Source organism: Eretmochelys imbricata, chromosome 7 (genome assembly GCF_965152235.1).
Source record: "Eretmochelys imbricata isolate rEreImb1 chromosome 7, rEreImb1.hap1, whole genome shotgun sequence".
NCBI classification, from domain to species: domain Eukaryota; kingdom Metazoa; phylum Chordata; order Testudines; family Cheloniidae; genus Eretmochelys; species Eretmochelys imbricata.
The window spans coordinates 22,495,874-22,512,400 of record NC_135578.1 but is presented as its reverse complement, the minus strand read 5'-3'; the positions used below and the strand labels follow the sequence as shown (position 1 = coordinate 22,512,400).

Here is a 16,527-nt window from a genome sequence, read left to right as displayed (position 1 = left end):
CAGGTTGAATCAGGGACTCTCTAGTCCTTTTGTACAGTGACCCCGTCCCCGGGGGGCCCTGAATCCTTTGCTCTGGTTCCCTTGGCACTTCAAAGGAGGCATCATGGGAATCTGCCAAGTGGTGTGAGATCCAGGCTGGTGTCTGAAGGAGATCTGCTAGCAAGTGACTGAGAAAACCTGACTCCCCAGAAGATGGGAGCCAGGGAGTGGGAAGTGGCAGGATCACGCCCCTGGATGACTGGTGGGAGCTGGGAGGGAAGGTGTGCCCCCAACTGAGAGTGAAATGACTCCAGGGGCAAGGGGAGTCTTTGCTGCTGCTGGTTTTTTGCCTCTGTCCTGGTAATTGCTGGGTTCACCATGCCAGGTTGGACTGCTGTCCCATTAGATTCTGTCTCCGCACCTCCTCTGTTGGCTGCGACCTGACGGTCCAGAGCAAGGTGAATCCCTGTTCTTGCTGGATGTGTGGTCAGTGGTGTTGTGGTGGAACATAGCACACTCTGACAATCCTCCTTCCTGGGGCAATGTTTCCTGCCTATACCACTCCCTGTCCCCATGGGCTGATGGCAGGGTTATCTCTGTGCAGAGTGAGCCAGAGATCTCAGATGGGGGATGTCTCTTCTTGTCCTGTTGTAGCCTTTCAAACTTATTATCTGGGGGGGGTTTGGAGGAAGAGAAGATTTAACACCAGGCTGGGCAGCTGGACGTCCCTGGGATATTGGATGTTTGGGGCAAACAAATCCCAGGGGCTGATCGTACTTTGCACCTACAGTTCCTTTCATCGAGGGATCTACTTTGAGTGTTAATCCTCCCTGTGCAGTCGGTCGGTATTCTGTTACCCCAGGTCTATAGATGACTGAGAAACTGGAACACAGAGAGGGGGAAGTGCCTCCCCAAAGCCCATGTAGCAAGTCAGTGGTGAAGGTCCCCAGAGCCCTTACTCCCAGTCACCCTGCTCTAATTCCAGCCAGGGTCTTCTCCTCAGTACATTTGGTACCATTTATTTCTCCCTTCATTTGTGAAAGTCTTTCTCTCTCTGTCTTTATAAAAGTAACATCTCTTTAATGACCAGCCATTCAGCACATTAAAGTCCAATTTGGTAACTGGTGAAATGCAATGAAAGCTTTGTAGGCTGCCTTCTGCTGCATGCACAGGCAGTGGGAGAAGGGCCCAGAGGCGCTTGCATTGTGGCATTTTCCAGCCTCTCTGCTCAGGAGGGGACTGCTTTTGCAGCGTGGTGGGTGTGAAATGCACAGCTCCCCCAGCGTGGGACTGGGTGCTAGGCCACGGGTGGGTTGTTTTTCTGTATGGGAAAGGGACTGCTGGATTGCCATCTTGGGCAATGGAAATCCTCTGTATACCTCCAGCAAGGTCAGGTCTCCCTTGGGAATTGCCCCTTCCAGCAAGCCTTCATCTTGCCCTCTGGGTGTAGGCCCATGGCCCATTTAGTCCTTGGCTTTTCTGCTGAGATTACTAGGAAGGGGGCCGTTTTGGTGTTGGTTAGGAGGGTGGGTTTTGTGAAGTACACCTGTCTCCTAGGGCTCAGACTCACCAGCTTGTTTCACGGGGGACTTCTTCATGGTAGCAGCTTTGTCAGCATTGACTAGTCTGGATTCGAACTGGGGGCTCCGAGGGGACTCTACTGGCTGGTGCCTGTCCCCCAGCTGTCCTGTCCCCCACCCGTGCAGCTAGTTTAGATGAGAAGTGTGCAGCTGGCTGTTCAGAGGAACCATGTGTGGTTTCCCCAGGGCTCCTGAGCGGTGAACAAACTGCCACAAGGACTAGATTTTAAGACCCACAGTGAACTGGGGCGGAGCTGCCAGGGGCCGAGGTGCGTGTAGCTTTGTAACACGGTGGGAGGTGCTAGGCCCCAATGAGTGCTGCTGTGCACTGTGACTGGCTGGGCATGCAGCTGGCATGAAGAGCACGTGTTGGCTATGCCCCATGGAGGCACTTGTGTGTGTTAGCCATTCAAGAGTGAACTGTGAGCGTGCTGCCTGCCATGTGTGTCTTGAGATGCTGCACGTTCACTCTGGCAGTTGAAATGATGGGAGCATTTACACTCTGTCCCCTCTGCTGTGGGCTTGCCTGTGGCTTCAGGTCCTGTTAGAGAGCCAGGCTGATTCTCTGGGCTAGTGATGCTGAGGCTGAGTACTCATCCGCTCTGGGAAGTGAGTGCTTGACAGCATCCCAGAGCAACCTTCCCATGCCTGCTAGGGAGTGTCAGAGCATTGACAGGCTCCGTAGGGAGCTGTGTTCTGCCCCAGCATGGTGGGAGAGATGGTGGTTGTGATGTGGGCCAGTGAGTGTCAGGGTGGGGAAGCAAAGCGGCCATGAATGCCCGGAGGCTCACTGGGGTGGTTTTAGGCAGCGTTGTGCTAATCAGCTCTTGACATGTCTCCCTTCAGATGGGAAGCTATGGTCGCTGTGCCCCTCTTCCCTGTGCTGATGTGGAATGTGGGCGAATGTGGCTTTCTGTGATGCTGCCCTCCCCCCCCAATTGCGTGTGGTTGTTGGATCAGGGGAGTAATGTTCTGGAGGAGATGGACGGAAGGGGCACTGCATCTCCTGTACATGGCACTTGAAGCCCGCTAAGCCCCTAGAGGGCTGTGAGAACGAAAGCCCCAGAAGTGGAGAGTGGCTGGCAGGGGGGAAGGGAGTGGGCAGTGAGCCCCAAAGGCTTAATGTTATAACGTGAGCTGCAGGAGGGCTTGCCTAACCCTGTTCTTGTCTTTCCCTCTAGGGCTGACCAGGCTGCCAGTGTCCATGATGCCCTGAATGTGGAGCCTAGCAGAAGCAGAGGAGACCTTGGCCCTGTAATACCCCCTCCCTTTGCCACATCCCTCTATTTTGAGTTGGCTTCTATTTATTTTGTGGCTGGCTTTGTGCACGGCCCTGGTTGGATGTGACACTGCTGCAATGTGGCTCCTTCGGCTCAAGCACCACTTGTCCGTTAACATCTGGACCCTGCTGCTTTTGGGGAGTGCCTGGCTACCACTGGCAGAGGGCACCCCCAAGTCCCCCTTCAGGACTTTCTCTGTCCCAGACTGGAGCTTGACACACCTGGTGGTCCACAACAAAACTGGGGAGGTCTATGTGGGCGCTGTCAACCGGATCTACAAGCTCTCCAACAACCTGACGCTGTTGCGTGCCCATGTGACGGGGCCGGTGGATGATAACGAGAAGTGCTATCCACCCCCCAGCGTCCAGTCCTGCCCCCACGGGCTGGTCACCACCAACAATGTCAACAAGCTGCTGCTGGTGGACTACTCAGGGAACCGGCTGATCGCCTGTGGCAGCGCCTCCCAGGGCATCTGCCAGTTCCTACGCTTGGACGACCTCTTCAAGCTGGGGGAGCCCCACCACCGCAAGGAGCATTACCTCTCCAGCGTCAACGAGTCAGGCACCATGTCGGGTGTCATCATTGAGGTGCTTAACGGACAAAACAAGCTCTTCATCGGGACGCCGATTGACGGGAAGTCCGAGTACTTCCCCACCCTCTCCAGTCGCAAGCTGATGACTAACGAGGAGAACGCAGAGATGTTTGGCTTTGTCTACCAGGACGAGTTTGTCTCCTCCCAGCTCAAGATCCCCTCAGACACGCTCTCCAAGTTCCCAACGTTTGACATTTACTACATCTATAGCTTCAGCAGTGAGCAGTTCGTGTACTACCTGACCTTGCAGTTGGACACCCAGCTCACCTCACCTGACTCCACAGGGGAGCAGTTCTTCACCTCCAAAATCGTCCGCCTCTGTGTGGATGACCCCAAGTTCTACTCCTACGTGGAGTTCCCCATCGGCTGCGTGCGGGACGGCGTCGAGTACCGTCTGATACAGGATGCGTACCTCAGCAAACCCGGCAAGGTGCTTGCCAAGCAGTTGGGCATCTCGGAGCAGGAAGACATCCTCTTCACTATTTTCTCCCAGGGCCAGAAGAACAGGGTCAAGCCACCCAAGGAGTCTGTCCTCTGCCTCTTCACTCTGAAAAAGATCAAAGACAAAATCAAGGAGCGCATCCAGTCTTGCTACCGAGGGGAGGGAAAGCTGTCACTACCCTGGCTATTGAACAAGGAATTGGGTTGCATCAACTCGGTAAGTGCCTGCTTAGCTTTAGCTGAGGTGGGCTGCTTTCCAGCCCTGTGGATCCACTCCCCTCACGGTCACCTGGCTGGGCTGCTGCCTGCTCAGATGGGCTGCTTGTCTGTTGTGAGAACTATTGCCCGCGGGGCGGGGGTGGGAGCGCAGGCTGACGCAGGGTATCTAGTGGTATATCATGCTGAGTATGGAGCATGAGGTCATGGATCTGGTGCGGGATGGTCACTGGGTTTTGGTTTAAACGGGTATTCACCAGTGATGGTTGGCCTGAAAAAAATGGCCCCATACCGATTTAGAATCCCAACACATTTGTGGATCCAACCCTGTGAAGTAAATGCTGCTCCCAATGGTGATACAGTGGGCTTCAGCTCTGTCCCAATTCTACCTAGTGTAAGGCTGGGCAGAGGGCTGGGAAGGCAAAAGCAGCACCAGAAAGTGCCCAGAGCACCTAGAAGCTCTTTGATGTTAGTGGTTTGGTACACACCAGATCCTTAGGTAGGAGGATGCATGGGGACCTCTTTCTTTTCCTTGTTTCATGCTGGCTCTGGCAGTCCAGGCCTCCTGCTGGGATGATTGCATCACTGTGAGCTCTGGTACAACATTCAGGGCCTGGGGCCTCTGCTAGCAATGCTGTACCATCCCCAATTTTGTGGAGTGTGTAACACACACCCCAGGGTCCAAGCAGCGGGATGGTGGGAGGTGGAACCCTGCAGTGCAATTCCTGGCTGCGTACAGTACATGGAATAGCTAACTCCACTGCAGCATGTGATGAGGGGCTGGGAAGGCAGGGATGGAGCTGGGTAGGTACAAACAATAACTATTCCCCTCTTTGCCTTTTATAGTATAGCCAGAGTTGATGCCCCCCCCCGCCCCGGAGCTAATCTCCCTGCAGATCAGACTAATAACATGCTTCAGAGAGCTAACCCTGGTGACGGTGGATTAAAGGGAGCGCAGGCTGCCCTCTCCAGGCGCAGGTGGTTCCTTTCCCACTGGTCGATGCCAGCGCTCAGAGTGGAAATGGCTGTGGCTCAGCATGACAGCCCCTTGCAAATGGCATCCGTGGCTTTTGGGATGGTCAGAGAACCTCCAAAGCAGCTGTGCACGACTGAGAACGCAGGGGTGCATCGGGGTGTTGAAGGCAGAGTAAGAGGGTGGCTGGCAGCCTCATGGACCGCACGGCTTCATTCAGTGTTCAGTGCAGAGGCTCTTTGCTGCCTGCTCCCTGGCCTTGTTCATTCTAAGTGCACCTGTTGCATTCCCCATAGCATGAGTTGGTAGGAAGGGAGTGTGAGAGTGTCTGACCCCTTAATTGCTGCCCTCAGGCCCCCTTTAGAACAGCTGGTCACTCTGGTCAGCACCTTCGGAACCGACCCAGGGTGCCTGGATTCAAACACGCTCTGCTCCTGCTGGAAACTGATCATTCCTGCGAGCTGCTGGCTGTGTGCAAGGAGCTGGGTCAAACAGCCAGACCCTGGGCCCTTGTGGCAGGGCAGCCCTGCCTTTGGCAGACTCTAGAGAAATGATCTGCCTCTGACATATGACGCCCTCTCCTCTCGGTGATATTCCAAATACCTGGAGCATGCATGGCCCATTCAGCCTCTGTCAAGCTGCTCTGTTCTCATCCTCTCTCACCATGGTATAGGACTATCCCTGAAGGAAGGCTTTCCCTGCTGGCTGCTCCTTACCTGGTCAGACCTGTTCTCCTGGCTGTTGGAGGCCTGGAAAATCTTCCTGCTCTGTCTCTTTTTAGCTCTTGGCAGCTCATTCATTCCTGAGTGTGCTCGTAGGATCTGTGAAAAGTGGGAGCAAGTCAGCTCCTGTCTGGATCCCGCAGTGACAGTTCCCTAGTTCTTGCCTGGACAGTTCCCGGAAGGATCTGCCAAGATCCCACTTGGAATTTGTTGGGGGGGGTGGGTAGAACTTCTTTCAGAGTGGTTCAGAGCTTCTTTCAGAGGGAAGCTTGGCCCCTCCAATTGGGCACGCTGGCCTGTCTCTGTCCTTGGGTCAGCATGCAGTGGGTCAGCACAAAGAGGGAAAGAAGGTCCATGTGCAACAAAAACACGTAGGAGTCTCATTCCCCTGAAAACCGGGCTGCCAGACCGTGGGAGGTGCTCGGAGCATTGGAAGTGGGTGGCTCCACCACTTTCATTCAGGGCACCTGGCTGGGGAATGGCGGGGCGTGGGCAGCAGCATGTCCTAGGTGCGAGTGAGGCACTGAGAATGCGTCTGATGTTGAAGGCAGTTAGTAGCAAACCATTGCCCCAGGGAAGTGGGAGCATGCCAGGGCTGTAATCCCTGGGCTGCTGTTTCCCAATCTAGGGAAAGTCTCTTGCCTGTCCCAAGGGAAGCATTTCCCACAGGCTGTTGCTAACGTATGGCTACCGGTTTATTGCCCTGTTTTGCTGCATGAAGTCTGTGGCGAGGGGGTGCTGAGCCTGCTTGGTTTATGAACTATTGCCGGCTTCTTTTCCAGATGATATTATAAAATATGAATGGTCACAGGGAGGCTATTTCAGCTACTCTGGATGATGGGAGTGTAATATATCCAGGCATCTCTAAACTGGCATGGCCTGGGCAGCCTCTCACAGCCTGGGCTAAAGGATGTAGGCCTAATCCTCAACAGGGGTAAATCATCTGAGCTCCATTGAAATCAATTTAGCTGCACCAGTTTACCCCAGCTGAGGATCTGGCCCAGCCCTAAACTGGTGCATAACTTCATTGGGCTATATACCTGCTTACACCAAGGCTGAATTTAGTCCCCTGTCAGTGCTAGCATGGTGCAATAGTTTAATGCTATAGCCTCTCTTTTGAGGCCTGGGCTTCTAGACTTTGCTAGATCACCATGAAATGACTGTTCTCAAGCTAGTCCAGGATGGGTATTTGGTCAAATAACACAAACTGGCATGGTTGGCTTTCCCTGATCAAGGGAACCCAGCTCCAGAATAAGGAGGGACACCTGCAGGTTAGGACAGTGGGGCATTGGGACCCAGCCTGGAATATCTCGGGGGGGGGGGGGGTTGCCAGCCAGCACTGAGGTGGGTTGACAGAGCTGGGCTTGTGGATAGCAGGGGGGCTGCAAAGCTGTGTGAAGGGAGTTTGCCCTGGCCAGCAGAGCCTGTGCCCTGAGTTCTTCTAGAGCAGCCCCTGTGTACCCCTCGTGCTGGAGCCTCTATGGGATTTGTCTTTTCAAAGCCATTGTGCTGTGCTCAGAAAGCCAGTAGACTAGGGTATGGCGGTGCCCTTCTCCAAGGAGCTCCACTGTGAGCTACTTATTGCTGGCGTGTCAGGGGATTAAGGAGTTCAGAAGGAGCCTCTAAATAGTCCCTCAACCCCCTAAGTCCCACTCTGTGGAGCGTGGCCATCTGAGTCGCTTGCATTCCCCCTTCAAGGGGGAGCCAGCCATAGGACAATGTCCCTGCTGAACGTCCATTCTGGTTGGCCCTTGGGGCACTGTGGAGTACAGCAGGAGCAATGCCTGAGTGAGGGTCTCCCCTTCGCTTAGTGGCCAGAAGGAGTAACACAGGGGAAGGCTTTTTTTCCCATTTCTCAGGTGCCCTCTTGCAGGTCAGTCACCCCAGGGCCATGGGGCTGTCCTGTGGGAGCACGTGCCTTAACCGCAGCCACCTGGAGTGCATAGGCATCCTTGTGAAGTTGTCCCAGGCAGCCCCTCCTTTGTCCTCTCCCGAGCTGGGAGGGAGACAGCTAACAGCTGCCTGACAAAGTAAAGGGTTTGCTGTCAAGAGCACTGGGCTCACAAATCTGATTTTGGCTTCAAACTAATTCAATTCTGGTGGAAAATGATGAAATTGTTACACTGCTGCCTGCTGGGTCACACGACTGCTGACTCCGGGAATGGAGCTGCCTGCCTCCTTCTCTTGTGCTATCTCTCGCTCCCCCGTTCCCTCTCTCTTCACTGCCCTTGGCCCGCACAGCTGTCTTGGGGACCCAGCTGTGTCTCGGAGCAGCTCTTCTGTCCCCTTTGGGCTTTTCCTAAGCAAGGTGCTGAACGAGAGAGAGAGAAGTGTAAGGAAGAGAATGTCACCTTGTCCCTGAGCTGGTGGGGTGTGTGTGTGTGTGTGTGGGGAGGGTGGTTGTGCCTGTCAGCCAAAGGGGTTGATGATGCTGTACTTAGGTCTCCTGCTGGATTGGCACAGGGTGACCAGTTGGATATATGAAATGAGCTGTGCAGAAGGATGTTCTGAACATCAAGGACTTCAGCATGGGTAGGGGGGCTGGGTGCAGAGCTAGATCTTCAGCATTATTCTGAATCCAGACGAGCTATACCCCTGGAACTCCCTGGTCTCTGCTGGGCAGCGTTAGTGGGCTCTGGGGTGCTTAGTGGCCCCTTAGGGAGCCTAAGCAAAGTATGCCGTGCAGATGAGCATTCAAACTGCAGCTGCCCTTGGTCTCCTCGTTTGTAGCTGCAGCAGAACAAGCAAGAGGCAAATGGGACATGGATGCCAAGCTCCCCTCTCTCCGCTGCTAGAGGGCCCTGTCCTATGCCAGTGTAGGGGGGCGGCAGGGCAGCATCAGGGTTTGTGGCTGTTCCCACTCTGCAGATTACTAATTCCTGTGCTGAGAAACATCTCTCTGAAACATTAAGAAGATGGTCATTAGTGGATCCCTTGTGCCTCTTTCTCCCAACCTCTCTCCTTTCACTCCTTTTCTTGCCTTGGCACAGGGCTAACAAAGCGAGAGGGAAGGAACAAAGAATAAACAAGCCACAACTCAGCGTTTGCTCACAAAAGTAACAAGCACACAAGAAAACCAGTCTGGCTGGAAATGGAGCCACAGAATCAGTTCTGGGCAGCTGTTCTTTCCCAGCTTCTCTGGCTCCTTAGCATCCTTGCCAGGATCCAGCTTGGCTTTGGCTGGCTGGCTCAGGGCAAATTCCTGGTCCTTGGGGAATTGAGATCTGGCTGCAAGGCTGCCCCTATGTGTGGCCTTTGAACCCTGGCTGGGAGCAGGATTAATTTCCTCCACTTTTAGGAGAACACAGCAAAGATTGGAAGCAGCCACTCCTCTGGCTGGTGCTCTGATCACACTACATTTCCCAGGCTGAGCAGAGATGAGCTGAGTCAGGGCTTGAATGGGAGAGCTCTAGGGAGAACTCAGGGTGCTTTGGGAAGTGGTGGCTAGTAACTCATTGAGTGGTGCTTGTCTTTGTGAGCCAGCCCTGAGCCGCTGTCGTAGCCTTGTGCAGGAGAGTGCTGCGTTGCTGCAGGTGCCCGAGATGTGGCACCAAGGCCTTGATTTTTGGGCTCTTTAATGGCACTTTATGGAAGAGCAGGGATGTGAACGTTGCTGTCCTGCCCAAAGTCTGGCTTAGGTAAGAACTGCATTCTTAAATCCCACTGCAGGTTCAATTAGATGTGGTATTCTTCACGTCCTGTCCTAAATGGTTATGCTGCTGTGTGCTGTTAAACAGTTCTCTCGTTCCACCCCCGCTAGTGGCTGCATTTCTGCAGTAGTTGAATGATCCCTGTGCATACAGCTCATAAATCAGTTTGGAGAATGTGTTGGAAGCTTCCAGGATGAAACACCTATCCATTATTATAGTCAGTACTGGAGGACAAACGGGGGCATCAGTTCAGCTAAACACCCCCCTTCATGGGAAGTGTGGAAAGAGTATAAGTTACCAGGTACTGGAAACCTAGATGGTTTCTGGGTGCCCTCTGCTTTTCTGAGGCTCCAACAGATGAAACATGCCTTGTAATGTGTGACAGCTGCTACCTTGGCTAACACGGAGAGAACCCAGGGCCGCTAGAGCTACAAGCATAAGTCGCTATAGCTAGAGCCAGGCTCTGCAGCTGCTGTCTATGAGAGACTCCCATCTTCTGTGATCTGGCACAGAAGGGGTCACACAATACACGCTGACCAGTGGCTTACATAGACATTCCCTCCACTCTGTCCCAGGCAGCTCTCGCAGTCCCGCCATCTTTTCATTAGCATTGGCAGGCAGGGTTTGATTCTGTTTATTCTCAGGAAAGCGCAGCGCTCTGATGATGTCCAGATATTGGTGAAATCCCAGTTGGACGACTTGTCTGAGCTGGCAATAGGCTAGGGGTTCAGTTAGAGGCCCTCTCCTATATCCCAGTGCGGGGGAGAGTGTAACCAGTTCTTGTGCCCGTTTAGTGGTGAGGGAATTGGCCAATTGTCCCTCCGGCTACAGGAATTGGTTCTCCCAGTGTTATTACACTGCATGTCATTGGCTTGAACTGCAGGAAATCAGTGGGGGGAGTGTATGTGTGTGTGCTCACCATGGCAGGGGGAAGGAAGCCTGGCTGCTCGGGCATTGGGATTATGATGTGAGCTCATGAGGGTTTCAGGTAAAGCATGGAGGTGTGGCTGCTGCATTCCAGTGCCAGCACTGTCTGTGTTAGAGAGCCTGTGAGGATTGTCCCGCTGCTCGGCACTAGGCCGACCTCTTGGGCCTGGAGAAATTCCCTCCCGTGGTTTGCTTTTAAAGGCCAAGCAGAGGAAGGGGTTGCTAGATCTCGAACTGAGCCCTCAGCACCTCACTCTCTGCTAGCTATACCCAAACCACATCCTCCAGAGTGTGCAAAACCAATAGGTGTGAATCTTTTTGTGCACCACTGAAATGCTGCCTGCTCTGGGGCGGCCGTGGGAGGCGATTAAGGGCTGCGCAGCAACACTCCACACAGGAAGCAAAGGATAGTGTCTGCAACTGGTGCTATAGGGGTTGCTTTCTAAGGAGGCTGAATGTAGTTGCCCGGGTTGGAACCTGGGGCTCTGAGGTTAATGTCTGATGGGTGTGAAAAGAGCCACTCCTGGTCAGGATTTCTGGTTTAAAGTCTTATCTGGAACGCAGAAGAGCCCGGCTCTATGGCTGTGGCGGGCAGGGGGGATTTCTCTGCATGGGAAGGCCCTGTCAATCAAGATTAATCTCCTGACAGTGGAGGGGGAGGGTGGGGGAAGGGCTGTCTCATGATGAACCTCACCCCCTTCCTTCGAGCCCCTCCAGCAGCTTTGTAAGGATTCTATTCATCGTGCTCCCACCAAGCCCCATTCAGGAGAGGCCGATGACATCTCGTACAGCAGGGTTCAGGGGACAAGGGTGAAAGGATCTGTAGGGGGATGTGGCTTTTGGATAAGCTGACATGTTTCTTCCCCCAGCTGAGTTCCCAGGGCACATGGCCACGGCCTCCCCAGTGCAGCAGCATCCTTGTGTTTTGCTTGCAGCTGCTGTGGCAGCAGCATGAACTTTTGACTATCTAATCCCCAAGTGCTGTGGGCCAGGGCGGAGCCCACGCTGGAGCCAGGCGGAGAGGCCGCCAGACTTGGCTGAGTGCTCAGAAGATGTTAGTGGTTCCTCCCCAGCGCTGAAGAGCTGAACAAACTTGGCTGGGGAAACTAATTCCATCCTGTATGTTTCTTTTGTTCCCCTGCTGGGACCAGGAATTCATCTTCTGAAAGAGGCAGACCTGGAGCGGCAGACTGCATTGAGCAGGCTGCAAGGGTCTCAGCATAGCCATCTAAGGCCCCCCTATTGCTTCCCTCCTCCCATGGCCTCTGTAGGACCTGGGGAGGGCCAGTACCTGCGACAGGGATGGAGTGGTTCAGTTCAGACTCTGCGGGCTGAGTTTAAAAACAGTCCAATAATGGCAGCGATTGCCTGCATGACTCTGCTGAACTGGCTCTAGTGAGAGCTCAGTTAGAGTGCCTATTAACCCCTTCAGTGCTGGATGAGAAAGCACGGGCTCCCTTAGACCCGCACGTCTGGACATTCTACTTCACCGCTCTGCAGGGAAAACGGCCGTGGGTATATTCGGTTCTGGTTATCTAGACCCTTCTACCATCCACTTGTTGATGGTATTTGATGGCCTCACTGACCAAGGTACCTTCACAACACCTCTCCAAGATGTCTCCACTTCCCAGAGAGGGAAAAGCCCCAAGTCAGCAGAGCATTGAGCCCCAGGTCTGAGTGTGTTGCTGAATCAGGGCCTCCGTGGATTGTTCAGGTTCACACAGGAAGCTTGCAGCAGACCTAGGAATTGAACTCTGATCTCCTTCTTTTCAGCCCAATACTTCAATAACCAGAACATCCTTCCATGGGCTGCCAAAGAAGGGGTTAATGTTGCTGCCTGACCGAAAGTCTTTTTCTCTGCACAGAGCAGGTGGGGCATGGCGAGCTGCCGGTGGGCTTTCTCCACCTGTTGCTTTCTCTGCTGAAGTGCCTCATGCCTGAGGCGGAGGGACCCTGTCTAGGTCAGGAGTTCAGATTCCATGGCCTGTTTGAGTCCTGGCCTCTCTCCAGAACCTGACTATGAGGGGCAGTTGTTGCTGGTTCTGACGAGGGTGTGTTGTGATGTAGACGTTTGTGCTACTGATGCTGGGCTGAGATAAATAAAATCATATTTCACAGGGGTCAGATAGCAGAGATCAGGTGCTTGCAACTTCCATTCATTACTAAACCCGGGGCTAAACTCAAACAGGGGACTTAGATGTGAAAGAACTGGAGTCCCGCTGTCCTGAGCTACCCAGTCCCCACTGCCCCAAGAAAAATTTCCTCCAGCTTCTCTCTGATTCTTCTGGGGGGATTAGGTTGCCCGTGGATTTTGTGCATGGGATGTGAGTTTCAGAGAGATCCTGTCTGGTTTCAGTCCCAGCTCCCCTTTGCCTAATACTCACATCAGTGTATGCCCTGTGAGGTTGAGGTGAGAGGGATATGTGGTTCTAGACTGAGTACCAACAAACTTCTCTCCTCTGTCACACCACCCCGAGCTGAATCCTGGCCTCCTGAGGCAATGGGCTGATGCCCTCACACTGTGTAACAATGCCTCGCCTCACACTAGTTCTCCACTATTGGCTTTTAGCTTCGGTTTCGCTATCACGACCCTGGTGGCTTAAAGGTCCCCCAGCAGAAGTCAGGAAACCAGGCAATCAATGGCAGCCAAGGGAGAACGTTTATAAGTGTTAACTGGCAAATTACTGGACAATTAATAACACTAAATGGCATGAATCTTGCCTCTCCTGTCTGCTCCCTCATTGCTCTGGTAAGTGGGCCTGAAGGGAGGCAATGATTCGGAGCGTCGGGGAGATGGCTACTTCCTGCCTTGGCTCAGCATCTCCTTTGTGTGTGTCTGAGGCCAGGTCTCTGTATCCCGTGCTCTCCTTACTGCAGGGTGGCTTCCTGGGAGAATCAGGGTGACACTGAAATTTGCCAGCCCCCCTTCCCCCTTGTACTGCCTGGGTCTTTTTGGAGGGTGGGGGTTGTGTTGCTGGAAAGTACGGGATTATCATGCTCCTGGAGATTGGATCCTGTGAATAGTGCCAGTCCCTCAGAAGTGATGCCTCTCTGGTTATGGTGTGGGTTATGGTCTCCCATTGAATCAGTGGGGCCTGAATTCACCCCAGCTGATTAGGATGGAGCCTGCTGGAAAGCAGATTGTGTCACCCTTTGCGAGCCATGCTGGTGTGAAGTCTCTTGTTAACCTGAGTGTTGGTATATGCTTTAGTAGCTATACGGGGTCAGGCTGTGTGTGTGTGTGGTGGGGGGGGGAGAGGGGGGTAATTGATCCTCATGCTTGAGGCTGGTCAGCACAGTGGTCAGGAAGAGAATTTACTTGCTCCATGCAGCATGATGGAGCTGGCCATATATATATTCCCCTGACTTTATCTGAAGCACCTGGCAGTAGCCATTGGCAGAGGCCAGACTTGATGGACCAGTGTCTGGATCTGCTATGGCAGCTGGCACCATACCCTTCAAATTGCTTCCCCCATCCAATTTGACCCAGCCTTGCCTGGCCTTGCCATGGTGTCTGCCTGCACGTCCCTAGCAAGGGAGCTTGCTGTTAGTGAGCTAATTGTCGGTGTAATTATTTATTGAGGTGATGTCGGTGTTGCCGTGGCGGGCAGACGCGTGCTCCTTGCAGCCCGGAATGCAGCGGTGCAGCTGTATTTGTCGTTTCCCAGAGTTTGTTGAGACAAAGCAGACAGGAGTAAACACCATAAACATTTATCCTCTTGCATATTCAGCAGCAGATGAGGTTGGGGAAGCTGCAAATTAGAGTGCAGAGAGCAGTGTGACATGGAGATTGCATTGGCTATGAGGTGCTGCCAGGACTTAAATACCTTCATTCGTTCCGCTCCAGTCTGCCCGGGACTCAGGCTTTCTGTTCACCCCTTCACTGCTGTCTGCTATGCACACCATGAGGCAGAGGGAAGGGAAGGGGCCCAGTGTGCTCTCTTTCTGGGAGAAGATGCATGGGGAGAGCAGGATGTCTCACAGGGGAAGAAGTGACATGTGATTCCGGGCTGCAGGAGGGGACGTCAGAGCCTGAGTCAGGGTGTGCTTCCCTGAGTCTTGGAAGCTGCTGCCATAAGGGGGCTGAATGCACCTAGGGACCAATCTGTGCTTCTCTTAGGAGCAATGACCAGATATCTCTTTCTTCCTCTTGGGACAGACTGTTCTGGCCATCTGTGCTTTTGGGATCGGGTGGCTTCAAGGGTGATGTCTAGGGGTGTGTCCTTGGGGGCTGAGCAGTGGGAGCCTCCCATTGTCACTAACATACAGAATCGTATAAAAGTAAATATGTCTCCCTTGTGTGTGGGGGGGGCCCCCCTCCTGTCCTCAATTGCTGAGTTCTTCACAGCTTCCTCTAAGAGCAGAATAGCCAAGGATCCCCAGATGCTCTGCTGGGGCTGAAGCCTCTGCTACTAAATTGCTCCCCTCTTTCTCCACATTATGGATTGTTCGGGGGTGGAGGGTGAGAAAACCTGGATTTGTGCTGGAAATGGCCCAACCTGATGATCACTTTAGATAAGCTATTACCAGCAGGACAGTGGGGTGGGAGGAGGTATTGTTTCATATTCTCTGTGTATATATAAAGTCTGCTGCAGTTTCCACGGTATGCATCCGATGAAGTGAGCTGTAGCTCATGAAAGCTCATGCTCAAATAAATTGGTTAGTCTCTAAGGTGCCACAAGTACTCCTTTTCATTAGGCCTCAGTGATTCACTGCTTCCTCAGTGGCATGTTCCTTGGTGAGGCTGAGCTGTGGGGCTCTTGCCCCTGGGTTCTGGGGCTTCTGTCTCAGCCGCCAAAGAGCCAATCCATGAATGTTCAGTGGTCCCAGCCCTGATGGAGGCGAGGTTCTTCTGGGGGTGCGGGAGAAGGATGTGGGTCCCTAAGATCAACTTGGTTTATCGCAGGAATGATGTGTTTTCCTGCCGCTGCCTTCCTGATGTTTGCTGTGTGAGAATGGAAAGGAGGAGACCAGCAAGGTCTACACCCCATTCTATTGGTAGGCAAGGTCCATGTGCATTCAGATTGCAGGGGGCTTTTGAGCCCCTCCACCCCCGTTTCAGTATACTGAGTTGAGGATTGTTAACTCCTCACCATGCTGCTGTGGGATGAGGCCTTAAGTAGTGGGTAAAGCAGTCTGCCTCCAGGGGCCACTGACACAGCCCTCTTTGGGAGCCATTGAGGCCTGTGCTCAAGATGTGTGGCTTTTCGAGAGGAATTTCTTGCCTGGGGAAGGGGAGATAAAAAGTCAGGCATGGAAAGGAGTCAACTTGTGACTGCGTCCTAAACCCCGGCACCCCAGCTAGAGGAAGTGAGAGCTGCTGAGCAAGCAAATGGAGCTGCAGCTGTGAACGGCTTTGCATCCACTGGAGTGTTCCCACCTCTCTGCACTCCCCACGGCTGTGGTGCTAGCTGTGAACTGCAGCAGTGGTGTGAGCTCCTGGGTCGCCTGTGAGGGCTCCTCCCATGGGCTAGAGATCCTGTCCCATAGTCATGTTGGAATTGCATGCTGCAGGCATCTTGAGGAAAAAGCAGGGAGAGGCCTGGCCCCAAGGACAGCAAGTCAAACGAAGTGAAAATGAATGGCCCTTTTAAACAGTGGGCTTAGTGCATAGCCATCAGTGGATGGCTGTTCAATGTCCCCTCCGTGGGGGTGTTAGTGAGCTGGTACCAGACTGCACACTGACCTTTGGGGAGTCTCTTGCGAATGCACTCTCCTTGTCCCATGCTGTGTGGGTGCTGCACTCTAGCTGAGGGTGACAGTCCTGGAGGAGCTGTTTTTTGAGTGGTTCTTGCTATCTGCCCCACCCCCTCCCCGCTTTCCCCATATGTTACACCATGCTGTAGGGATTTAAAACCCCCCAGAGACTGGAACAGGTTCTGAGCCCATCCTTTGCCAAAACCTCCCCTCTAAGCTCCGAGCTGCAGATGGAGCCTTTCCAAACAGAATCCTTCCGAGGCCCAAATGCCCCACGATCCGCAATGTGTGTCATTCAGAAAGCGCCGCTGCTGGCAGCGTTGACTTCATGTGCTCCATGCCTGGGCTGGCTGCTGCCTGTTCTGGGCTTGGCGTGAGTGCTGCACACCTGGAGGCTCCCTGGGATTTGGTGCTGGGGAGGGAAGTCCAGCCAGGCCGTTCGCTGGGGTTACGGAGTGAAGGCATCAGGC

General features: G+C 53.6%; 1 protein-coding gene across 1 annotated transcript in view; it reads left to right on the top strand.

Annotated features, from left to right (window-relative positions):
* The first annotated feature begins 2,916 nt into the window (after nt 1-2,916).
* Nucleotides 2,917-16,527, top strand: part of PLXNA1 (plexin A1) — a 241,253-nt gene continuing 227,642 nt past the window's right edge. Inside the window, exon 1 of the mRNA XM_077821410.1 lies at nt 2,917-4,089. Within this exon, the coding sequence (XP_077677536.1) occupies nt 2,917-4,089 (1,173 nt within the window). The remainder of the gene's footprint in view (nt 4,090-16,527) is intronic.